The sequence below is a fragment of the Salvelinus namaycush genome, chromosome 14 (assembly GCF_016432855.1).
Source record: "Salvelinus namaycush isolate Seneca chromosome 14, SaNama_1.0, whole genome shotgun sequence".
In the NCBI taxonomy this organism is placed as follows: Eukaryota; Metazoa; Chordata; class Actinopteri; order Salmoniformes; family Salmonidae; genus Salvelinus; species Salvelinus namaycush.
The window spans coordinates 36630358-36656422 of NC_052320.1; the positions used below are offsets into that span (position 1 = coordinate 36630358).

The window sequence follows — 26065 nt, forward strand, 5'->3', positions numbered from 1 at the left end:
CGTTTGTATGGGGCTGTTTGCATAATGTTGTCATAGAGACAGAATAAGTCATGTATTATTTTGTGTCGTTGTCTGATCCAAGGCATTGAGAGAGCCGAGTCTCAGGAGTTGGACGAGTTGGAGGTGGAAGAGAGTGATGAAGAGGAGGAGAAAGGTAAACATTCCACCTCCACAGAGGTATACAGTAGACTAACTAAGTCCTTGCACTGCTTCTAACTTGATAGGTTTCTAACGACTCTCTCCTCTCACAGAAAATATATTTCAGAGGATCATCTACTCACTCAAGTTTTTATGGGTGTTTATCCTGTCCCTTTTGGATGACATCACTGAGGGCCTTAACTCTTTCTGCAAAGATAACCAGGACATCACCAAAGTGCTGCGCTTTGAGAGGGCTCTTCTAGGCCAGCAACAGAAAAAGGTGTATGAAACATTCATCCACTCTAACTCTCCAAGATGCTTTTTGTGTATTGCAGGGGATACTTCATTTGACTTCACTCAATTTAACTCTGTTTTAATGATGTCCTGCCTGCAGTGATGATACAAATAAAAGACTATCTTTTCCCCTGTTCCTTCTACAGGGGAAAGAAGTGTCACAGGAGAGCGTGACGCGCTTCTATGAGAACTGGATGTCTAGGCAGAACACTCTGGCCTCGCTGGAAGAACAAGATGACATAGTTCTCCCCATCTCCTCCCCACCACCTGTACCCTCATCACCGCGAGGTTACTCAAAGCTGAAACACGCCCATTCCAAAATCTCCTGGGGTAGCAGCTTGTCCAGGTCTGCATTGATGTAACACCTATAGTCATGATTCGTGAATTCATTTCTATTCCGTACGTACGTAGACTGCATGTGTTATACAGAACGGATTACTTTTGAATTAATTATGAAGTAGTATTTTCTATTATTATGTTATTCTGCATCATAACCTCTATATGGAGGATTTATAAATGGCCTCGTAAGACCAGGATGGTCACCATGTTTCCCTGTCGTCATGTCTTAGCTGCGTGACGGATGAGACCCTGCTGGGGTCTCGACAGCCCACTCTGGATGAGCTGGATGACCCTCCTCTACTCCAGCCAACTGCCGAGCAACTCAGACGGAAACTACTGAAAACTGCCAACCTGGACCTTGGCTCATTTGACAGCGAAGTCCCTCCACCAAGGTGATGTTTTTGTTGTTGTTTATTTATGAAGAACCCCATTAGCCGACGCCAATGGCGACAGCTAGTCTAACTGTGGTCCAACACAAAGAAAAAATCATTACAGACAAAATAATTTACAATTTATCTACATTTAAAAGCGTTAACATGTCGCGTGTGTGTGCATCTATCAGTTACACATACATGTCAGTACATACACACAACAAGTAGGTGTAAGGACTGGGTGTCGGAGTGCGAAGTCAGGCGCAGGAAACAGAGGATGCAATAACAAATGTTCCTTTAATGAAACACGGTGAACTTCGGCCACCCTACTATACACTGGGTGCTCTCATTAAACTGCCCCAGACATGGGGGGAACGAAAACAGTCCAGTAACCAACTCGAACATACACAAACACGTATAGTTCGAAACAAACACCACGCTTACCAACTAACAATCCCGCACAAAGAAACGGGCGGGCCGGCTGACTGATAAGCCCAACTAATTACAAACAAATACAAAACAGGTGTAACCAATAAACACATAAGGAGTGGGAAAAAAGGATCAGTGGCAGCTAATAGGCCGGTGACGACGACCGCCGAGCGCCACCCGAACGGGAAGGAGAGCCTGCCTCGGTCGGAGTCGTGACAGTAGGTCACATGGGGGAGAGGCGTTGTGCCGTGAAGTGTTGCTTTATTTGTTTTTTTAAACCAGGTTTGCTATTCACTTGTGCTATATAAGATGTAAGGGAGTTCCATGCACTCATGGCTCTGTATAATACTCTACGTTTCCTTGAATTTGTTCTGGACCCGGGGACTGTGAAAATACCCCTGGTGGCATGTCTGGTGGGGTAAGTGTGTGTGTCAGTGCTGTGTGTAAGTTAACTATGCAAACAACTAGCAATTTCCAACACATGAATGTTTCTTATAAAAACAAGAAGTGACATAGTTAGTCTTTCCTCAACTCTTAGCCAAGAGAGACTGGCATGCATAGTTTTAATACAATGAAGAGTAAAAGGTGCCACTCTGTTCTGGGCCAACTGCAGCTTTACTAGATCTTTCTTTACAGCACTTGACCATATGACTCGACAATAATCAAGATAAGATACAACTAGAGCCTGCAGGACTTGATTTGTGGAGTGTGGTGTCAAAAAAGCAGAGCATCTCTTTATTATGGACAGACCTCTCCCCATCTTTACAACCATTGCATCTATATGTTTTGACCATGACAGTTTACAATCTAAGGTAACACCAAGTAATTTAGTCTTCTCAACTTATTCAACAGCCACACCATTCATTACCAGATTCAGCTGAGGTCTAGAACTTAGAGCATTGTATTTGGTACAAATCATTCCCTAAGTTTTAGAGATGTTCAGGACCTGTTTATTACTGGCCATCCATTCCAAAAACAGACTGCAACTCTTTAAGGGTTTCAGTGACTTCATTAGTGTCATGTCTACTCCCGCTCCTACTCGCTAGCGCTCATTGTCGCCAGTTGTCGAATCATTACGCACACCTGCCACCATCGTTTCACGCACCTGCGCCTCATGACACTCACCTGGAGTCCCTGTACTTGCTTTCTGACTCCCAGTGTACACGTTGCAATTAGCTGTGGTTGCTGATGCGTATGTGGTTGAATCATCAGCATACATGGACACACATGCTTTGTTTAATGCCAGAGGCAGGTCATTTAAAAAAATAGAAAAGAGTAAAGGGCCTAGAGAGCTGCCCTGTGGTACACCACACTTTAAATGTTTGACATTAGAGAAGCTTCCATTAAAGAAAACCCTCTGAGTTCTATTAGATAGGTCAGAGTTCTATTAGATAGGTCCGAATCCACGATATGGCAGCGGTTGAATAGCCATAACACATACGTTTTCTCAACAACAGGTTATGGTCAATAATATCAAAGGCTGCACTGAAATTTAACAGTACAGCTCCCACAATCTTCTTATTATCAATTTCTTTCAACCAATTGTCAGTCATTTGTGTCAGTGCAGTACATGTTGAGTGCCCTTCTTTATAAGCATGGTGAAAGTATGTTGTTAATTTGTTTACAGAGAAATAGTATTGTATTTGGTCATACACAATTTTTTCCAATAGTTTACTAAGAGCTGGCAGCAAGCTTATAGGTCTGCTGTTAGAACCAGTAAAGGCTGCTTTACCACTCATGGGTAACGGAATTACTTTGGCTTCCCTCCAGGCCTGAGGACAAAGACTTTCCTCTAGGCTCAGATTAAAGATATAACATATAGGAGTGGCTATAGAGTCAGCTGCCATCCTCAATAACTTTCTATCTAAGTTGTCAATGCCAGGAGGTTTGTCATTATTGATCGATAATAATACTTTTTTCACCTCTCCCACACAAACAATTTTCAACTTGCAGAGCTTTTTTTTCATTATTCGTTTTTTTATACATGAGAACGATGGCTGACTGTTCGTTGTTTGCATTTCTAAGAGCATCTAAGTGCCTTAGACCGCTGTGCCACTTAGGTGCCAGTTAAATAATCATTAAAGTAATTGGCAACATCGAATGGTTTTGTGATGAATAAACCATCTTTCTGCCCATCATTTCATTTAAAGTACTGCAAGGTTTTTTTCCCATCATTCTTTAGCATTGATCTTGGCTTCATAATACAGTTTCTTCTTCTTTTTGTTGAGTTTAGTAACATAATTACTCAACTTGCTATAAGTCAGCCAGTCAGATGTGCTGCCAGACTTATTAGCCACTCCTTTTGCCATCTCTTTCAACCATACAGTTTTTTAATTCCTCATCAACCCATGGAGCCTTAACAGTTCTAACAGGATATAGCCACTATATTGTGATCACTGCATCCAATGGGTACTGATACAGCTTTAGAACAAAGTTCTACAGTATTAGCAAACTGTGATCAATACATGTGGATGATATTGTTCCTGTAGTGTTTGTAAACACCCTGGTAGTTGATTAATAACCTAAACCAGATTACAGACTCTGGTTACAGTGATAAGCTTCCTCTTGAGCAGACAGCTTGATGAAAACCAGTCAATATTCAGGTTCCCAAGAAAGTAGACCTCTCTGTTTACATCACATACACTATCAAGCATTTCACACATATTATTTAGATACTGACTGTTAGCACTTGGTGGCCTATAGCAACACCCCAAAAGAAAAGGCTTTAGATGTGCCAAGTGAACCTGCAATCACAATACCTTAATAACACTTGACATAAGATCTTCTCTAAGCATGACAGGGATATGGTTCTGAATATATACAGCAACAACTCCCCCATAAGTACTCCTGTCTTTCTATAGATGTTATATCCTTGTATTGCTACTACTGTGTCATCAAATGAATTATCTAAGTGGTGACTTCACTTATGCACTTCTGGTTCTCTACTCTGTATACCAGACTTACTGTATATATTGTTTCATATCTACTCACTCTCTATACACCTTTATAAACTCTTCTATCTTAATAATGTCTTTGACTCCATCTTATTACTTCATATAATTACATTATTTTCAGCAGCCACGATGATACTGTTCCTGATAAGGAGGACAGTGAAGGAGAGGATGCACGCAGAAAGGAGGGGGAGTATACAGCGGAGGAGGAGTATAGAATGGAGGAGGAGGAATGGAGGGAGGAAGAAGAGGAAGAGAGGGAACAAGCTGTGATGTTTTCAGGATTTATCTCCCTGGACTATCTGGAGTGTGATGAGAAGTGCGAAGATTTCCCAGACTCCCCCCGGCCTCTGAGCGAGACCAGGAACATCACGGCTAGTGAGCTGCTGCTCAACAAGTCAGTCATGGGAGATTGGGACTTTGTGGCTTTTCTGGTTACAATTGTGGTATAGTCAAGTGGACCCATTCAGTTGTGTCACATTACCTCGTAGTAAATTAAAGTTGAGTATCACACATTTAATTTACACTTCAGGATACTCACATACTGCTTTTGCACTCTGTTGCAGCATGTTTGATAACGAGGAAATTGAAGAGTCTGATAAGTTTTTCCAGTCTCTCCCGAGGCACCTGAGACTGGTGTTTGCCCTGTACAACACCATGGTGTCGAAGTCAGAGATGCTGTGCTACTTCGTGATCATCCTGAACCACATGGTGTCTGCCTCCCTGCTCAGCCTGATCCTGCCCATCCTTATCTTCCTCTGGGCCATGCTGTCTGTGCCACGCCCAACCAAGCGCTTCTGGATGACTGCCATCATCTACACAGAGGTACGCACAGCAGGCACCCCCAACGGAGTGATATGTTGATTGGCTGGTTAGTTGGTTGATTGGTTAGATGGAGGGTTGATTGATGATTCCTATCTCTTCCAGCTGATTGTGGTGGTCAAGTATTTTTTCCAGTTTGGCTTTTTCCCCTGGACTACCTCGGTCTACCGAGGCATCAATGCAGACCGGCCCTTTGCTCTGCCCAACATCATTGGGGTAGAGAAGAAATATGGCTATGTTCTCTTTGACTTGATACAAATGCTGGCTCTGTTCTTCCATCGCTCCATTCTGAAGGTACTGACGGGAATGGTGGTTTCTGTGTTACATCATATAGAATATACGAAAGCACAACTTCTCAATACTTTCTTCTTCTCCCCGTAGTGCCACGGTCTTTGGGATAACAAAGAGGTGGAGATGCCGGACTTCTTCAAGAAGTTAAAGAAGAAGACGGAGAAGATTAAGATGAGTGGAGGAGAAAAAAAAGGGGACGAGCCGAAGCAAAGACTGCCCTGCCTCCCTCTCCCGGCCTCGACTGCGTCCTTGTTTTGCAGATGTGGAAAAGCCAACTCCACCGAGACAAACGGTACATACATTCAGCAGCATAAGCATAGTGCTGAAAACATCTCATTTGTTTGAAAGCGTATTGAAGTTGAAATGGGGTGTTGCCTGGACAGATGTGAAACGTTACCCAACCTGAAAATACGAACGTCTCTTGATGTGGATGGGATATTGTTGCAGGTGATATGCGGCTCACAAAGCGCCACTCCAAGAAGAAGAGGCACCACAAAGTTCCCCTGACCAGGAAGGAGAGCATCAAAAAGCTGATTAGAGAAAGGATGCTGGAGGCTAAAGCTGCTATCATTGAAGTGTGAGCATTTAGTGCACTATCATGTACTGATATGTATTGTAGGTGTGTTCTGTTACTTTAATTACACATCTCCAGTGATAAATGGCAGTTTAAAAACAAGTCCAGGAGGCAGCACTTTTGACTGGACATGAATGCATCTTTAAGTACTGATTTTGGTTTAAAAATGAACAAATATTTTCAGCCATGGTTGTCTTTTGTCTTCGCAGTGCCCTGCATATATACCTACCCATCAGGCAGTTCTTCTATGACATAATTCACCCAGAGTGCAGCCCAGTGTGTGACGTCTACGCTCTCATGTTTCTGATTGACGTGGTCAACTTCATTGTCATCATATTTGGATACTGGGCGTTTGGGGTAAGTGCCTGTTTGAGTCAAAATTGTATTTGGAAAGCTATTAGGCCTATTTGTTTCTAGTGGATCTGTTTCACTGTTTTCTTTTTGTGTCGGAACAGAAACACAGTGCTGGTGCTGACATCACAGATGCTCTTGGGGAGGACCAGGTCCCATCGGCCTTCCTGGTCATGCTGCTCATCCAGTTTGGCACCATGATAGTGGACCGCGCTCTGTACCTCCGCAAAACCCTAATGGGAAAATGTGTCTTCCAAGTGGTGCTGGTGTTTGGTATCCACTTTTGGATGTTTTTCATACTCCCTGGGGTGACTGAGAGGTCAGAGTTCACGTTTACTATAGTGTAAATAAAACATGTAATTATAAAAAAGGAGCTGCTTATTTACCTTTTTCACGGTCATTCTCTTATGTTCTAGGAGGTTCAACATGAACCAGGTGGCACAGTTGTGGTACTTTGTGAAGTGCATCTACTTTGGCCTCTCGGCCTACCAGATCAAGTGTGGCTACCCAAATGGTGTGCTGGGAAACTTCCTGACCAAGAACTACAACTACCTCAACCTATTCCTTTTTCAAGGGTACAGTCGATGCTCTATGATAGATAAGCAAAGGCGAGATGAAAAGCCATCCACTTCCTTGTAAGGGTTTTAGATAATCCCATAATACCAGTGCATTGGGTTGTTCATGTCTCCTCCTCAGGTTCCGCCTGGTTCCGTTCCTCATAGAGCTGCGTGCCGTGATGGACTGGGTCTGGACCGACACCACCCTCAGCCTGGGCAGCTGGATCTGTGTCGAGGACATTTATGCCAACATCTTCATACTCAAGTGCTGGAGGGAGTCGGAGAAGGTAACTGGGATGCCGAACTGCCAATAGGCTGGTAGGAGTTGACAGTTCCCAACTCATCTCTGTAGAGAGTATATCGGATTGATAGTCGATGGTGAATCACTGTAGAATTGAAGGGGTTTGTCTGTCTTCGTGTTTGTTTGATGTCTATGAACACACAATTCTTGTGTCAAGAACAATTGTGTTAAACTTGAACTGATTTCAAATTGTGTTGAACTATGAATTTGTACAGAAATACCCACACATCCCAGGGCAGAAGAAGAAAATGGTGGTGAAGTATGGAATGGGTGGCTTCATCATATTCTTCCTCATCAGCGTCATCTGGTTCCCCCTCCTCTTCATGTCATTGGTCAAGTCAGTGGCTGGAGTGACCAATCAGCCTCTAGATGTCTCTATTCAGCTCAGCATAGCAGGATATGAGGTTTGCGATGGCCCCATCAGCTCACAATCGCTGTTTTATGTAACGTTTTTTCTTCTTCTGTGAAACTGTTAGTGCTGGTGTTGTTTTCTGTGTGTGTTTCTCACAGCCACTGTTCACAATGAGTGCCCAGGAGCAGAACCTGGTGCCATACTCAGTTGCAGGCCTCAACCGGCTCAACAACCTCTATGCCACTCACCCAGTAAGAGTGTTCTCCATCTCGCTACAAGTTGCAAGTTTGAGGTGCTGTGGAATCGACCCTAAGGACCTCTGACGTACTCCTCTCTCTCTCTCTTTTTACCTGTCTCATTCTCTCAGTCAGCTATGCAGTTCCTTGGGAACTACATGGCTGAGGACATTGTCATTGCAAAGATCAAGAGTGATGCCAGTCTGCTGTGGAGCATCAGCCCTGCCAGCCGTGACGCTATGATCCATGAACTCAGCAACTCCACCCATATCTACATCACCCTGCGATGGGTACTACTCAGGTACATGCAGTGTAGCAGGACCAGCTATTAACAAGGGTTGGATAGGGCTCTGGGTTGGTTATACGTGAACAGGGTGCAACACCGTTGAGGCTCAAGGACCGGATTTTTGACTTTGTGTAACTGCCAAGACCGTATGATTAGTGCCATAAACATACGCCAAATGATACAGCCATAAACAACTAGACGTAACCAGTGAGTGATAGTGGTTGTGATTTCACTCTGTGAGTGTACATGTGCCCCTCCTCCCAAGGAATGCGTCTCTGTCGATGAACGTGGAGACCGTGGGGGAACACACTGTGAAGTATGAGGACCGGGCCCTGAGGGATCAGATAGTTCAGATGCTTAAAGGGACACGCAGTGACTCTGTGTGAGTCTCAATCATCACAGCACTCTCACTATATCATCAAATGTTATTGGAGTTCACAACCACAGTCAACATTACATAACATCAATAACATAACCTTAACTCTGAAAGCTAGATGTAAAGGAACTTGTTACATTCAGAATAACCCCAACTATAAAAGAGATGATCACAACGGTTATTATATATTGGTGTTGATATGCTCAATTCTATCTCTCTGGTAGGATCATTGAGTCTCTCCTGCCCAAGTTCCTCAAAGGTTCCGGAGGACCTGTGTCCAAGATGGCCACCCGTCTGAAAGTAGGTTAGTGACCCTCTATCCAACCATCATACTGTATAGAACACTCAAACTCAACTTTGGACCTCTTATGGTAAGAGTTCAATACCCCTGGTATAGAACATCAACATAACAAATGCAGATGCTTGTATTACTATGGGATCTTAAAAATGTCATGGTCTCTGCTTCTCGTTTTATTCAAATCTTCCCTGTTCCATCTGTAACACCACAGAACACTCGGATCGGCCTGAGGACCTGCAGACTTTTGCTTTCTTCTGGCCCCTGTCCATCAAACTACAGCGCGCAGAAGACAATGGAAGTGCAGAGGGGGGTCAGTGGTGGATTGTGGAGCAATGCACTCCTGGACAGGGGCACATCCAGAGCAGCTGCCACAAGCTTGAGATAGTGGTGTTCAACGACAAAGTCAGTCCCCCCAGCCTGGATGCTCTTGCAGGACAGGGGTAGGTTAAAAAACAAAACCGTCGCAATGCTGCCCCAGGAGCTATTTACATTTTGATAGGACTATCCTTTTAACTTGTTGATTTGTTCTCACTGCTAAATAAAGTCTCTTTCTGCCCTTTTCCATGGAATCCTATATGCTAAATGTTGCTTGTCTGGCCTCGACCTTCAACCTGATTCCACCTTGCTACGGCAGAATCGTGGGCCTGTACATGTCTGTGGTGCTGGTCGTCGGGAAGTTTGTCAGGGAATTCTTCAACGGGATATCCCGCTCCATTATGTTTGAGGAGCTGCCATGTGTGGATCGAGTGTTGAAGCTCTGCACGGACATCTTTGTTGTGCGAGAGACTGGCGAGATGGAGCTGGAGGAAACACTGTTTGAGAAGCTCATCTTCCTGTATCGCTCACCGGAGACCATGATCAAGATTACCAGAGAGAAGAGCGACTAGAGAGCATGATGACATTTGTTATGAAGAGGACGATTTGGCTTTTGGTTCTTATCTGCGGTGTATTCATCACGCCGATTCTGTTGCAAAATGTTTGCAACAGAAACCGTTCACTCGAAACAGGGAGGGACCTACCTAAATTTAAGAACCAAACAGCTTCCATTGCAAGATGTAATGAATACACCCCTGGAGTTGCACTTTTGATTGTACAATGCATGCATTTTTTCAGTGACTTATGATTTTACAACGTTAGACCATAGGCCAATCAGAAGTGTTCCTAATGTTAAACAATTTAATTGAAGATTAGTTGCATCATAGATACAAATCTCTTGTATAAAGCTGATAGAAATACATTATGTAGAACAGACCTGCTTCTCTCTCTCAACATTCTGTAACTTTACACACTGAACACGACCCTGTTTCGCTCCACTGAAAAGCTAATCTAAAAGTATTCGTTCTCATTTCACACTGTAGTTCATGAACAGCATTTAATTCAATAAATAAAATATTTGAACTACAAGACCAAGTTCAGAGCTTTTAGCCTACTTTTACATGTGTTCACTTTTTATGAGCCACTTACAGTTAATGTTGCCAGGTAAGGCATGAGTTTATCAATCTAGCAGACAATTCTTTTTAGATGGGAGTTTTATTTCATTTTCTTAATTACAAATTAAAGGGGAAAAATCCATTCTGTTAAATCTTCCGTCTCTCGACAAATCTAGATGTAACCCTTGCGTTGTCATCCATCACAAAGATATGTTGGCCGGGACAGTGACAGATCCTCTTGGCCCCGAAGAACATCCATTACATGATGACGTACTCAGATCCTGCAGGATAAAGCGTGTCAAGTTAAACTGATCTTAGAAACTATGAACTAGTGATGGTAGCTAGCTATTTGTTGAGAACTGCAGATTATCAGAGTAATGACCATAGACAATCTGATAGAGCTGATATTGTCCCACTATGGGCGTTAAGGTGTGTTGATAATCTGCAGTTCTGTAGTGTTCTATGTCTATGGTAATGACAAATACCTGACATGCTTACTTGGCAGCTGCAGTAAGTACAATTTTTTTTTATCAGGTGTGATAGCAAGAGCAGATGAGGAAATATAGTGTGATGGTTAGTGGGTGGTAGATGAATTGAAGTCCAGCATCTCCACCTCTTATCCCAAATACTGTAGTGATTAATGATTTGTCTTTTCAATACTTACATGCTACAGCCTTTGGTACGTAGACTTTGACGCTGGACTCGGCAACCTTCAGTGCCTCGACTTTGAACTGGGGTTTCAGTGCCGCACGGACTGCACTTGCGCAGATCGCAGAGAAGCGAATGTAGCTGCAGAGGACACAGATAATCACACTTTAGCCAACAGGCTGAGGCTAGCATCTGAATTATACTTAATTCATTGTCATGTGTTCTTAAACCACGACGATACGTATAACAAAATGAGTGGTACCACACTAATTAAGACAATTGATATAACTCACGGGAAACACGTTAGGAAGCTTGTCAAGTTCATTGAACGTGTTAGCATTCCGGCTAGCTGGATAGTCATATCCATCACATCAGAGCTCTCAAGCAAATATGCAATTTAGTAACTACATAATTTAAGTGCATCACCTTACAATCAGAATACAAGCAAAATGTAATATTGTAAAAAAATGTAATATTACCTAAGGCCAGCTTGTCTCCAGTATGCAACCATTTTTCCAGCGATGTTTCGTTCAAGGACAACTCGGAAATGTGCGTGATGACGTCTTTAGGGTTGACCCGTCTTCTTCTTTGGGATTTGGTTGGCGGATCGCATCCACATTGTAAATGCATACACCGCCACCTACTGTACTGGTGTGTGATGCCATTCACGGCCTACCTACATTAAATTATTGTATTTTTTATTTAAACTTTATTTAACTAGGCAAGTCAGTTAAAAACAAACTTCCTACAAACTTCCGACTTCAACTGTATGTATTAAAATTATACACTTCAACAGTGTTTACCACTACTGCCCTATCAATGGTGGCAGGTAGCCTAGTGGTTAGAGTGTTAGACATGTAACTGAAAGGTTACAAAATGTAATCCCTGAGCTGACAAGATGAAAAGCTGTCGTTCGACCCCTGAACAAGGCAGTTAACCCACTGTTCCTAGGCTGTTATTGAAAATAAGAATTTGTTCTTAACTGACTTGCCTAGTTAAATAAAAAAAATGATTACACATTGTAACTATGCAATAGACTAGAAACATGATTTAAGTAAAGGCTGATTTGTAATTCATATATACAGAATAAAAAACAGTACATCCTGCCAGCATGCCCCACAAGTGTACTGAATGATGTGTGGAAGAGAGTGAGGAACGAGATGGGTGTAACAATCCAGGCTATTTGCTCTGAGACAGGCATAATAATGTAACGAAGCGAGCAGTTTTCTAGCCCGAAGTCCAGCATGCTATTGACTGTGCCCAAATGTGACCCAATTATGGTTGGGGCCAATTGTGGCTAAAAACACTTCATCAACACGGTCCCGTGTGGCTCAGTTGGTAGAGCATGGCGCTTGCAACGCCAGGGTTGTGGGTTCATTTCCCACGGGGGGACCAGGATGAATATGTATTAACTTTCCAATTTGTAAGTCGCTCTGGATAAGAGCGTCTGCTAAATGACTTAAATGTAATCAACTGGAATCTTTAATATGTGGAAAGGGGAAGAGGTATGATTATTAGTTTTTCACAAGCGTAGCAGGATGGGCTATTAGCTGAACTATAGACTATTCAGCCTTTACTAAAGAAATGTCTAATAGCTGAGCTAGGTGTGAACCACCCCTCCCCAAATTGAGCTAGGTATGAACCCCCCCTCCCCAACTTGCAACAAATCATTTGTATCTATCTTTCCACATCTACCTACACACTTATCTACCTACACACGGTTAATGTTCTGAGAGAAAAATATATATATATATATATACAGTTGAAGTCGGAAGTTTACATACACTTAGGTTGCAGTCATTAAAACTCGTTTTTCAACCACTCCACAAATTTCTTGTTAACAAACTAAAGTTTTGGCAAGTCGGTTAGGACATCTACTTTGTGCATGACACAAGTTATTTTTCCAACAATTGTTTACAGACAGATTATTTCACTTATAATTCACTGTATCACAATTCCAGTGGGTCAGAAGTTTACATACACTAAGTTGACTGTGCCTTTAAACAGCTTGGAAAATTCCAGCAAATTATGTCATGGCTTTAGAAGCTTCTGATAGGCTAATTGACATAATTTTAGTCAATTGGAGATGTACCTGTGGATATATTTCAAGGCCTACCTTCAAACTCAGTGCCTCTTTGCTTGACATCATGGGAAAATCAAAAGAAATCAGCCAAGACCTCAGAAAAAAATTGTAGACCTCCACAAGTCTAGTTTATCCTTGGGAGGATACATCAGTCAGGAAGTTAAAGCTTGGTCCAAATGGGTCTTTCAAATGGACAATGACCCCAAGCATACTTCCAAAGTTTTGGAAAATGGCTTAAGGACAACAAGGTCAAGGTATTGGAGTGGTCATCACAAAGCCCTGACCTCAATCCTATAGAACATTTCTGGGCAGAACTGAAAGTGTGTGCGTGCAAGGAGGCCTACAAACCTGACTCAGTTACACCAGTTCTGTCAGGAGGAATAGGCCAAAATGCACCCAACTTATTGTGGGAAGCTTGTGGAAGGCTACCTGACACGTTTGACCCAAGTTAAACAATTTAAAGGTGATGCTACCAAATACTAATTGAGTGTATGTAAACTTCTGACCCACTGGGAATGTGATGAAATAAATAAAAGCTGAAATAAATCATTCTCCCTATTATTCTGACATTTCACATTCTTAAAATAAAGTGGTGATCCTAACTGACCTAAGACATGGAATTTTTACTTGGATTGAATGTCAGGAATTGTGAAACTCAGTTTAAATGTATTTGGCTAAGGTGTATGTAAACTTCCGACCTCAACTGTATATTTTGGTCATGGCTCCCTAGTGGCGCAGCGGTCTAAGGCACTGCTTCTCAGTGCAAGAGGCTTTACTACAGTCCCTAGTTCGAATTCAGGCTGCATCCTACCATGATTGGGAGTGCCATAGGGCGGCTCACAATTGGCCCAGCGTCATCCGGGTTTGGTTGGGGTAGGCCTTCATTGTAAATAAGAATTTGTTCTTACCTGACTTGCCTAGTTAAATAAAGGTTACATTTAAAAAAACAACTGGTGGCAACCGCAGCGTAATCAGGAGGTGAACAGTGGCTGGTGCTGAAAATATAGCTAACTTGTTATGCGAGTGTTGCACACCAACAGATGGAGATGGAGCCTAGACCTATAGAAAATAACTTAACTGGCTGAGGAAGGCTATGAGGCTTAACAGCCTAATAGAAGTAGGATTTTTTTTATTAGGCCTACTTACAATTGCAACTGGTCAAATATTTAGCATCCTACATTAAACAATAATAAAAAGAAAAAAGTCTGCACGTTCGAACTAAAACAATGTAACTAATAATTAAAAGCGCACAATTGTAAATCCCAAACTCTAAAAGTAATTGGAAAGGTAGATACAAATTATGTGTGACATTGTGGTTACAATAAAGAATGTAGCCCATCATGCAAATGTTTCCTATTAGCAGGGCAATAGACTTTTTATAGCCCGGCTACTGTTGTGAAAACCCCTCAACTGCAATGTATTCAATGCTTTTTTATTTTATTTTCTTTAACCTTTAATTAACCAGGTAGGCAAGTTGAGAACAAGTTCTCATTTACAATTGCGACCTGGCCAAGATAAAGCAAAGCAGTTCGACACATACAACAACACAGTTACACACGGAGTAAAACAAACATAGTCAATAATACAGTAGAAAAATAAGTCTATATACAATGTGAGCAAATGAGGTGAGATAAGGGAGGTAAAGGCAAAAAAAGGCCATGGTGGCGAAATAAATACAATATAGCAAGTAAAACACTAGAATGGTAGATTTGCAGTGGACGAATGTGCAAAGTAGAAATAATGGGGTGCAAAGGAGCAAAATAAATAAATAAATACAGTAGTGGAAGAGGTAGTTGTTTGGGCTAAATTATAGATGGGCTATGTACATGTGCAGTAATCTGTGAGCTGCTCTGACAGCTGGTGCTTAAAGCTAGTGAGGGAGATAAGTGTTTCCAGTTTCAGAGATTTTTGTAGTTCGTTCCAGTCATTGGCAGCAGAGAACTGGAAGGAGAGGCAGCCAAAGGAGGAATTGGTTTTGGGGGTGACCAGAGAGATATACATGCTGGAGCGAGTGCTACAGGTGGGTGCTGCTATGGTGACCAGCGAGCTGAGATAAGGGGGGACTTTACCGAGCAGGGTCTTGTAGATGACCTGGAGCCAGTGGGTTTGGCGACGAGTATGAAGCAAGGGCCAGCCAACGAGAGCGTACAGGTCGCAGTGGTGGGTAGTATATGAGGCTTTGGTGACAAAACGGATGGCACTGTGATAAACTGCATCCAATTTATTGAGTAGGGTATAGGAGGCTATTTTGTAAATGACATTGCCAAAGTCGAGGATCGGTAGGATGGTCAGTTTTACGAGGGTATGTTTGGCAGCATGAGTGAAGGATGCTTTGATGCGAAATAGGAAGCCAATTCTAGATTTAACGTTGGGTTGGAGATGTTTGATGTGAGTCTGGAAGGAGAGTTTACAGTCTAACCAGACACCTAGGTATTCGTAGTTGTCCACATATTCTAAGTCAGAACCGTCCAGAATAGTGATGCTGGACGGGCGGCCAGGTGCAGGCAGCGATCGGTTGAAGAGCATGCATTTTGTTTTACTTGCATTTAAGAGCAGTTGGAGGCCACGGAAGGAGAGTTGTATGGCATTGAAGCTCGTCTGGAGGGTTGTTAACACAGTGTCCAAAGAAGGGCCAGAAGTATACAGAATGGTGTCATCTGCGTAGAGGTGGATCAGAGAATCACCAGCAGCATGAGCGACATCATTGATGTATACAGAGAAGAGAGTCGGCCCAAGAACTGAACCCTGTGGCACCCCCATAGAGACTGTCAGAGGCCCAGACAACAGGCCCTCCGATTTGACACACTGAACTCTGTCTGAGAAGTAGTTGGTGTACCAGGCGAGGCAATCATTTGAGAAACCAAGGCTGTTGAGTCTGCCGATGAGGATGTGGTGATTGACAGAGTCGAAAGCCTTGGCCAGGTCAATGAATACGGCTGCACAGTATTGTTTCTTATCGATGGCGGTTAAGATATCGTTTAGGACCTTGAGCGTGGCTGAGGTGCACCCATGACCAGCTCTGAAACCAGATTGCATAGCGGAGAAGGTGCGGTTGGATTCGAAATGGTCGGTAATCTGTTTGTTGACTTGGCTTTCGAAGACCTTAGAAAGGCAGGGTAGGATAGATATAGGTCTGTAGCAGTTTGGGTCAAGAGTGTCCCCCCCTTTGAAGAGGGGGATGACCGCAGCTGCTTTCCAATCTTTGGGAATCTCAGACGACACGAGAGGTTGAACAGGCTAGTAATGGGGGTTGCAACAATTTCGGCAGATAGTTTTAGAAAGAAAGGGTCCAGATTGTCTAGCCCGGCTGATTTGTAGGGGTCCAGATTTTGCAGCTCTTTCAGAACATCAGCTGACTGGATTTGGGAGAAGGAGAAATGGGGAAGGCTTGGGCGAGTTGCTGTGGGGGGTGTAGGGCTGTTGACCGGGGTAGGGGTAGCCAGGTGGAAAGCATGGCCAGCCGTAGAAAAATGCTTATTGAAATTCTCAATTATAGTGGATTTATCGGTGGTGACAGAGTTTCCTATCCTCAGTGCAGTGGGCAGCTGGGAGGAGGTGCTCTTATTCTCCATGGACTTTACAGTGTCCCAGAACTTTTTTGAGTTTGTGTTGCAGGAAGCAAATTTCTGCTTGAAAAAGCTAGCCTTGGCTTTTCTAACTGCCTGTGTATATTGGTTTCTAACTTCCCTGAAAAGTTGCATATCACGGGGGCTGTTCAATGCTAATGCAGAACGCCATAGGATGTTTTTGTGTTGGTTAAGGGCAGTCAGGTCTGGAGAGAACCAAGGGCTATATCTGTTCCTGGTTCTAAATTTCTTGAATGGGGCATGCTTATTTAAGATGGTGAGGGAGGCATTAAAAAAAAAAAAAACAGGCATCCTCTACTGACGGGATGAGGTCAATATCCTTCCAGGATACCCGGGCCAGGTCGATTAGAAAGGCCTGCTCGCTGAAGTGTTTCAGGGAGCGTTTGACAGTGATGAGTGGAGGTAGTTTGACTGTTGACCCTTTACGGATGCAGGCAATGAGGCAGTGATCGCTGAGATCTTGGTTGAAAACAGCAGAGGTGTATTTAGAGGGCAAGTTGGTTAGGATGATATCTATGAGGGTGCCCGTGTTTACGGCTTTGGGGTGGTACCTGGTAGGTTCATTGATAATTTGTGTGAGATTGAGGGCATCAAGCTTAGATTGTAGGATGGCTGGGGTGTTAAGCATGTCCCAGTTTAGGTCACCTAGCAGCACGAGCTCTGAAGATAGATGGGGGGCAATCAGTTCACATATGGTGTCCAGAGCACAACTGGGGGCAGAGGGTGGTCTACAGCAGGCGGCAACGGTGAGAGACTTGTTTTTAGAGAGGTGGATTTTTAAAAGTAGAAGTTTAAATTGTTTGAGTACAGACCTGGATAGTAGGACAGAACTCAGAACTCTCAGAATTAATTGACCAATGGGATCCCTATCTCCTCCTTTCTTTAATATCTCTTAACCAAATATAATTTTTTTCATAACTAACCCATTTTTCTAGCTGTGTCTTAACATTCTCCAAAGATTTGTATAACTAGCCCACTGTTCTATATGTGCCTTCTCTCCGCAATCTTCTCTTGTAACCTAGCGTTGACTCGCTTCCTGGGGGCGGGTCTTTGTCTGTGCTTTGCGATTGACAGCCCGTTAAATTTGGTAGACACAGCCTTTCACGTTATGTAAGGAGATATGTACGAAATAAATTCTTACTCAAAAATACTTGTCAGAAAAATTCCAGAGATTTTAATGCAGTTAACTCCGTCATGTTTTTCTCTGATTGGTTGATCATTTTTTTTATAGAAGTGGGTGGAGGGGGACGGACCATAATTTTGCCACTTGTGGGCAACGTCGTTTCCTTCACAGCTGAGGTTAAGCTGTCATAAGTGGCCGACTCGCAAGCCCTGACAAAACGGTCTAAAACATGAAGATCTGGACCTCCGAACACATATTCAAGTGAGTAATTTATTAATAAGGATTTATAAAGTGCTTATTTTAAATACGCTTGATATTACGTTATCTTGCAAGCTTATTTAAGTTTGTAGCATGCTAGCGCTGGTAGTGGTAGCTAGGTTCCCAACCGGCCAACGTTAACTCTTTGACTTTAGCCAGCTAGCGCTAGCCTGCTGCCATTACAAGTTGATGAGTGTTAGTTAGAGCAGCTAACGTTGTAGCTAGCTAGCTAACAAGCTATTTGGCTAGCCAACACATCAAACTCTGTCTATTGTTGTAGCTAGCTATTGTTGAAAGCCATTCGTAGAAGCCATCGATATCGAGAAAACAGCCAGCCATAATTATATTAACGTCACTAAACAGGATTTTTAACCTACCAAATAATACTAGCTAGTTAGCTAACGCTGCTAGTTAGCCACATTACACGTAACTAATTAACTATGTCAATGCATTCCAGTCGAAGTATCCAGCAGTGGTCGAACTTGTTAATTGTCAATGTCACGGGATTCGGGTGGTTGGCCTATACTTGTAAGGTCATGCGAATTCATTATGTTTTCGTAACCTGCAATAGAAAAAGTCACTTCCGGACGTAGCTGTATTGAAATGGCGTTAAAGGTGTTTCTCTCATTACATAACGGTCACTGAGGTATAATAAGAACGGCAACAGTCCAAGTCCAAGCCAACAAGCTAAAACATGGCAACAGTAAACATGTTGTAACACCTTGGGCCAATTGAGATAGTAATTAACTTAAATGTGTTAGTCACACTAACTCCCACCTTTGGCCAATCGGTGTAATTTTGTTCACCCAAGTTTCCTCAATCGTCCCAGTGCTGTCTGAGAACGCGTGCATAACGGACGGATCCACTGTCGCTTCTCCGATTTCATCGTAGGGGGGGGCAGTTAAAGGCCACAACATTTCACATTGGCTGCCCCTGTTAAATGCAAAAAACAGGCATTCTCTCTCTGAGACTCGAATAAAGTGCGTTCTATGCCAGCTAGCTAGCTACCTACCTACTGTACTGGAGGCACAATGGTGGGATCATGTTTCTTATGTCCCAATAACCAGGGCTTAATACTCTGGGGAATTTATGTCTCTAACCAGGTTTCCATCCTACCATTTTATGCGAGTCAAGTACATGTCTTTAAAAAATAAAAAATACTGGACTGATTGGAACATTTTGTCTAAACTTTCCAAACGTTGACAAAATACAAAAAGATCCCTCCTTGTCTACCGTATCTTTAAAATTAATTGTGAGAAATATTGATATAATATCGAAGAACTTGGAGTCACGCGACAATGTGTGGTCCTCCCACAACGACTAGTCGGGAAAGCATGCAGTTAAAATAAGTTAGGAAGAACTTCACAGGTTTGAGAAAGTGCCAGATGTTGCGCTCAATTGATATTCCTTTCCAATAAATATTGTTGGTCTTATTCTGGTGACATGATCATCGATGCTTGGCTGCCTGTTTGACAAATACAAATAATCTTGCTCTTTTGTCCATTATAATCTCATAATAGAGTGCGGGTAGGCCAGCCTACATCTGCAACCTGTTGGCTAGAGTGCACCTGCTAATACCAACACTTGCTATATAACACCATTATTTTGTTGTGAGAAGCATCAATAGAGTTGAAAATGCAAAGCCCATTTAACTTGTATTTTTTTTATTTAGTACATGGGAATTTAACTGCAAAAAGTATGTGTATTTGCACTACGTCATCACACACAGCTTTTTATCTGCATCAAGTCAATTTGAATGAAACTCATCTCTGGTGGGAAAATGCACATTTTAGAATATTTGCATAAATCATGTCGCCAATTGGATGGAAACCTAGCATGCGATTGTAAACAAAGCTGCATTTGTACATTAAAAAGGATACATGGTCAAACCAAGTACATTTACTTCTATTACTGAACCCATAATGAATATTTCATAATACACATCCCACAGTACAATGTCTAGCTGGCTAAACCACTCCATGTTGAAGGAAGTTTCTGATTAATTCCACCAATGGAGTGGAGCAGACACCAGGCTTTGTGGAATTCAGCTCCAACTACATCGATTCGCCCAAGGTCAATACTTAAAAAAAAAAAAATGTTAATTCTGAAACGCTTACCTTCTTCGTACGTATGTTTGTCCTCTGTAGTTCCGTGTCTGTTTGATTGCTGAAATCCATACTTTTTAAATAAACATTAAACAAATACAACCATTGACGGTTTGCTCATTGCTGTTGCTCCCATTTGACTACTCGGCGCAAATGCACATGTCACTTGAATCTCAACAAGGAAACAGTCGATGGTTGTATTTGATTAATGTTTATTGATAAGTATGAATTGCAGCTAACAAAGGCACGCAACTACAGAGGACAAACATGGGTACAAGGTAAATGTTTCATAATATATTTTTAATATATAAGTATTGACCTTGGTTAATCACTAGTCAGAGCTGAATTCCCCAAAGCCTGGTCTCTGCTCCACTCAGTTGTTGGAGTTCATCAGAAACTTCCTTCACCGTGAAGTTTAGTCAGATAAATGTCAGGACAGGTTTTCAAATGAATTCATTTTGGCGCACGCCATGATGTCCACGTGATAAGATTATGAAATGCACACATTATGATAGTATTACAGTCATATTGATTTCCTGTCTTGTCCCCCCCACAGCCACCCGTGGGAGACTGTGACCAAGGCAGCAATGCAGAAGTATCCCAACCCAATGAACCCTGGCGTGGTAGGGGTGGATGTGTTGAACAGACATGTGGACACACAGGGCCGGCTATACAGCAACAGACTGCTCAGCACAGAATGGGGACTGCCCTCCTTGGCCAAGACTGTAAGTCCTCAGCACACTGGATGCCTGTCTCCAATATTGCTGCTGATATGATTATCCTGATAAGTGCATTGCAGGTCACCAGTCTCACTGCTGTAGATATTGATATACTTTTCTGCACACGCAACAATCCAAATCCATTGCGTTTATCAGAAGTTGAGTGTACTAATGTTGACTAATTCAATCGGAGCAGTTAGGTTTATTTCAGGGGCTAAGTCAGTATGTGTAGGCTTTCTGTTAGACTAGGCAAAATATTGAATGATGCTCATTCCAGTGAACTGGGGAAGTGGGTAATGCTCAGAACAGTTGGCTGTCTGTACAGCTCTGTGGTAGTTACATGATTGCGCACTGCCATGACCTCAGCTCTGCTAGACCTTCTACTGAAGGTTGTCTCAGCTAGACGGTTCAGACTGGTGTTGTGTAATCAAGACCGCATGAAGTTGTTGGGTAAATGTTTCTTAAACCTTAACTTGTGAATCAGCAGATCTGAGGATGTTTTGTCATTGATGTCAAACTTGTCACTGACAGTGATGTCATTGTATTTATTTAATTTATTAAAATCCCAGCTCATTGGTATAACACGAACCAACACATACATCCAGGAACATTCGGTGGTGGACCCCAAGGAAAAGACTTTTGAGCTGCAATCTACAAATGTGAGTTCAAACCTATTGTCGGATGTATACTAAACAAAAATATAAACACAACATGCAACAATTTCAAAGATTTTACGGAGTTACAGTTTATATAAGAATCAGTCAATTGAAATTAAATTATTAGGCCCTAATCTATGGATTTCACATATGCAGCTGTTGGTCACACATCTTAAAGGTAGTGGCGTGGATCAGAAAACCAGTCCGTATCTGGTGTGACCCATTTACCTCATGCAGCGCAACACATCTCCTTTGAATAAAGTTGATTAGGCTGTTGATTGTGGCCAGTGTAATCTTGTCCCGCTCTTCAATGGTTGTGCCAAATTGCTGGATATTGGCAGGAACTTGAACACGCTGTTGTACATGTCGATCCAGAGCGTCCCAAATATGCTCAATGAGTGACATGTCTGGTGAGTATGCAGGCCATGGACGAACTGGGACATTTACAACTTCGAGGAATTGTGTATAGATCCTTGCGATATGGGGCTGTGCATTCAGGCTAAAACATGAGGCGGGGAATGGATGCAAAGACAGTGGGCCTCAGGATCTCGTCACGGTATCTCTGTGCATTCAAATTGCCATCGATAAAAGGCAATTGTTTGCATAGCTTATGCCTGCCCATACCATAACCCCACCGCCACCATGGGGCACTCTATTCACAATGTTGATATCAGCAAACCACTCGCCCACACAACGCCATACACGTCGTCTGCCCGGTACAGTTGAAATCGGGATTCAAGAGGTGAGGAGCACACTTCTCCAGCATACCAGTGGCCATCGAAGGTGAGCATTTGCCCACACGATGCCGAACTGCAGTCAGGTCAAGACCCTGGTGAGGACGACGATCACACAGATGAGATTCCCTGAGACGGTTTCTGACAGTTTCTGCTGAAATTCTTTGCTTGTGCCAACCCAGTTTCATCAGCTGTCCGGGTGACTGGTCTCAAGATGATCCCGCAGTCGAAGAAGCCGGATGTGGAGGTCCTGGGCTGACGTGGTTACACATGGTTTGCAGTTGAGGCTTGTTGGACGTACTGCCAAATTCTCTAAAATGGTGTTGGAGGTGGCTTATATTAGATAAATTAACATTACATTCTCTGGCAATAGCTCTGCTGGACATTCCTGCAGCCAGCATGTCAATTGCACACCCCCTCAACTTGAAACGTCTGTGGCATTCTGTCCCCAGCACAAGGTGCACCTGTGTAATGATAATGCTGTTTAAACAGCTTCATGATATGCCACACCTGTCAGGTGGATGGAGGATTTTGGCAAATGAGAAATACTCACTAACAGGGATGTAAACAAATTTGCACACCACATTTGAGAGGGATACTCTTTTTGTGCTTGTGGAACATTTCTGGGATCTTTTATTTCAGCACAGGAAAAATGGGACCAGCACTTTACCCGTTGCAAATGTACACTGTTTGTTCAGTGTACATTTGTGGATAGTGTAGCTAACTCTCTTATCCCTGTAAACTGACATTGATGCACTTCCCTCTGCTTTCAGATTTCATGTACTAACATAGTATCTGTGGACGAGAAGTTAACATACAGGCCGCATCCGCAGGATCCCGAAAAGTAAGATGTACACACACCTTTTTTTTATGGGTTGATTTTAAAGGTTAAATACAGCAAAATGTATAAATGGGTTTGAGTTTCACAGCTAAACTTTTTCTTCTGTTTATCCTTATGTTTAGGACCATACTGACACAAGAGGCACTTATCTCTGTGAAAGGAATTAGTCTGAGCAGTTACCTGGAGGGGCTCATGGCCAAAACCATCTCGGCAAACGCAGGCAAAGTAAGTCCTCTCACTTTACACCTGCAGCCTGGATGGAATATTTGAATGGAAATAGTATGAGAAAACAATCTCATCCATGTTCAGTCCATAACTTCCCCATGTGTGTTTGGTATTTTGTTCAGGGACGAGAGGCGATGGAGTGGGTCATCAGGCGGTTAAACACAGAGATCGAGGAGCTGGCAGCAACGGCACAGGCCACAATCCGCATCCCCATGGCAGCCGCAGTCGCAGAGAAATGATCAGCCGCCATCTCAATGGAACTCAGACATTTCCCCTGAAAGGGAGACCTCCCCCTAATCTGCCAGCACAGCCACCTCCTGTATTGGCCCACTCATTTTCTGTCACAAGAACGCATCCTTCCCTCAGCGGACTGCCCATACAAGCAGGGTACACACTGTTGGGTACACAGAGTGAAGCTGATGACGGCATGCTGCGTTCGTAACCAAATGGGAGGTGGGAATTTACCAGTTGTGAGGTCTTAAATACTAGTTGGATGCATTCACATGCTTTGAACTTGTTGAGAAAAGCCTATTGGCAAATGGCAAACAAGCTGCGTAAACAAGCTGCGTAAAATACAGCTATCATGTTTGCAAACAAATTATAGTATTCAAAAACCATATTAATAGATTAATTTTTATAAATGTTGTTGCATTTAATTGTCGTTATCAAGGTAATTTCCTTAGTAGGTGACGTCAGAAGTCTCCATGTGGGAGCTCAGGATTGTTTCCCGCTAGTAATTACCAGTCGGAGGGCCTTTCAGGTGGCTTTTTCCAAGTCGTATGTGGCATATTCCGACTTCCCACTTGGTTATGAACGCAGCAGTAAACAGGGTTGAACCGGGTTGCATTCGAGGCTCATGGGATTTCTGGTCTTCTAACATTTTGTATCACACCGTGCCTACAGGTCATCAGGTTTATTTATTCTCCTCCTGCCCTCTTATTGTTATTCTGCAGCGAGCTGGTTTCCTCTCTGGCACTTGAGTTTCAATTGAACATCATTCTATGTTGCCTATGCCAGCCATGCACTTACAACCATTAAATAGGCTAGCAGTCATTTTCAGGGAACAGTTAACTTACTGAGAAGAGAAACTAATATTACGTTTGTGGGGTGTTCTAAAGTTACTGTTATATATTCAGTAATGAACACGTGAATTTTAATTACTTTAACTCATTGTTATTGCACGTATTACCAAGTAACAAGAGTACCACCATTGTATTCGCTATGTTCAGAAGTGTGGATACGTTTGTTCAATTCTCCCAAATGGTTCTCAACACTTACAACAGTATGTGATTTCCACAACCTTATGAATAGTGCCCCTGTAGTGTTGGGTGCAGTCAGTGAACGTTAACGGTGGCCACTACGACGGGGTATGTTCAGGATCATTAGACAGGAGTGACTGTTGGTTTTTAACTCTGTGCAGTCTTGAACAACCCATCTGTAAAATGTCATCAAAGTACGAGTAAAACAAACAAATCACATTTGTGATCCTGAACCTACCAGGATTGTTTCTGCCCCCTCATTTGGTGTCATCTGACAGTATTTGTGTTTTATAAGCTCTTAGTGGTGTAACCTACTGCAGTGGTTCATCTCACCAGTCTCCTCCCGCCAGCAGTGACATTTGCTGTGTTCGGTAGTAATTACCCATTGTAAAGTCATGTTGGATGCATTCACATGCTTTGAGAAACGCAGATTGGCTATTGGCCAACGAGCTGCGTCAACCATAAACCAAAATCTGTCATATAAACAAATTGGTGTTAAAAAAAACTGATTTTATGTTGCATTTAATGAAGAAAATGCTGTTATCGAGGGAATTTCCTTAGTAGGTGATGTCAGAGGTCAGCATGTGGGAGAAGGTGCTCGAGGATGACAGTTCCCCACTAGTAATTACCAGTTGTGGGGGTTTTAAGTGGATTTTTTCCCAGTCGTATCTGGTAAATACCACCTTCCCACTTGGTTATGAATGCAGCATTATTACGCCATAGAATCAGTTCTACATATGCCTATTCAGATACACTCCCCTTTAACTTCCCAAACTCCCTTTTAAAAACGTGTTACTGTTGTCCCACTTGTGTCAGGGTTGCATTGATGTTGGGTGAAGTCTGAGTGGCACTCCAGATATCAGTCACTTGTTTCAGGAATGAAGTGTCATGCGCGGAACATTTGAAAACAATGGCTATATATGAGTACACATTCCGAGAATGTCAAACAGAAGTACTTAATTAACACTGAAATGATCTCAATAAAATGTTATTGTTTCATGAACAGGTTGTCTTAGATGTGAACATGTGGGCATGTACTAAAAGTTTAAACTGTATTTATAGATAAAATGTTAGTTTTTACTCTTACATGGCCATAGCTAAAGGCTGGAATTTCTTAGGCCCATCAGTGGTCTACTGACATGAATATTTTTTTATGGCCGTATACCCCCATACCATTCTGTTGTAGGGGTACGCCCACACTATTCCAACACAATCTTCTTTTAATATACTGGTAATTTTTTTTAAGGAGTACTATTTCACTCATATTGTAGGTTAGGTCATATTTCATAGAAATCTGGAAACACTGGACAGGTACTTTAAACATAATTACACATTTCCCAGCCTACGGTCTATGAAACTACTATCAAATATAGAATAATGGTTTAAAATATACACTAATAGATATTAAGACCGATACAGACCTGCTGGACC

At 42.6% G+C, this 26065-nt stretch overlaps 3 protein-coding genes across 5 annotated transcripts in view; 2 read left to right on the top strand and 1 right to left on the bottom strand.

Annotated features, from left to right (window-relative positions):
• LOC120058734 (piezo-type mechanosensitive ion channel component 2-like) overlaps positions 1–10216 on the top strand; it is a 32652-nt gene extending 22436 nt beyond the window's left edge. The window contains exons 32-51 of the mRNA XM_039007476.1: positions 83–154; positions 252–418; positions 579–778; positions 1002–1149; positions 4831–4919; positions 5089–5347; positions 5450–5638; positions 5726–5927; positions 6083–6212; positions 6419–6566; positions 6665–6879; positions 6977–7135; positions 7257–7404; positions 7634–7822; positions 7929–8021; positions 8138–8307; positions 8558–8674; positions 8893–8972; positions 9178–9406; positions 9601–10216. Coding sequence (XP_038863404.1) covers positions 83–154; positions 252–418; positions 579–778; positions 1002–1149; positions 4831–4919; positions 5089–5347; positions 5450–5638; positions 5726–5927; positions 6083–6212; positions 6419–6566; positions 6665–6879; positions 6977–7135; positions 7257–7404; positions 7634–7822; positions 7929–8021; positions 8138–8307; positions 8558–8674; positions 8893–8972; positions 9178–9406; positions 9601–9853 — 3257 coding nt within the window. The 3' untranslated portion in view covers positions 9854–10216. The remainder of the gene's footprint in view (positions 1–82; positions 155–251; positions 419–578; positions 779–1001; positions 1150–4830; positions 4920–5088; positions 5348–5449; positions 5639–5725; positions 5928–6082; positions 6213–6418; positions 6567–6664; positions 6880–6976; positions 7136–7256; positions 7405–7633; positions 7823–7928; positions 8022–8137; positions 8308–8557; positions 8675–8892; positions 8973–9177; positions 9407–9600) is intronic.
• Positions 10217–10477: 261 nt separating this feature from the next.
• On the bottom strand, positions 10478–11648 carry LOC120058977 (ATP synthase subunit epsilon, mitochondrial-like). The gene is made up of 3 exons (XM_039007733.1): positions 11524–11648; positions 11061–11185; positions 10478–10677 (listed from the first exon to the last, which is right to left on the bottom strand). Coding segments are annotated over exons 1-3 (159 nt in total). The 5' UTR covers positions 11556–11648; the 3' UTR covers positions 10478–10675.
• A 6318-nt stretch (positions 11649–17966) lies between these two features.
• LOC120059471 (PRELI domain containing protein 3B-like) lies at positions 17967–25637 on the top strand. 3 transcript variants are annotated; one of them, XM_039008544.1, is made up of 6 exons: positions 17967–18098; positions 20757–20925; positions 21489–21578; positions 23083–23153; positions 23273–23375; positions 23498–25637. In XM_039008544.1, the coding sequence occupies exons 1-6, from the start codon at positions 18067–18069 to the stop codon at positions 23612–23614; spliced, it is 582 nt and encodes a 193-aa protein (XP_038864472.1). In that variant the 5' UTR covers positions 17967–18066; the 3' UTR covers positions 23615–25637. The 3 variants fall into 3 exon arrangements, with proteins under 3 accessions (XP_038864472.1, XP_038864473.1, XP_038864475.1); XM_039008545.1 differs by having other exon boundaries at positions 21525–21578; XM_039008547.1 differs by lacking the exon at positions 21489–21578.
• The last annotated feature ends 428 nt before the right edge of the window (positions 25638–26065 follow it).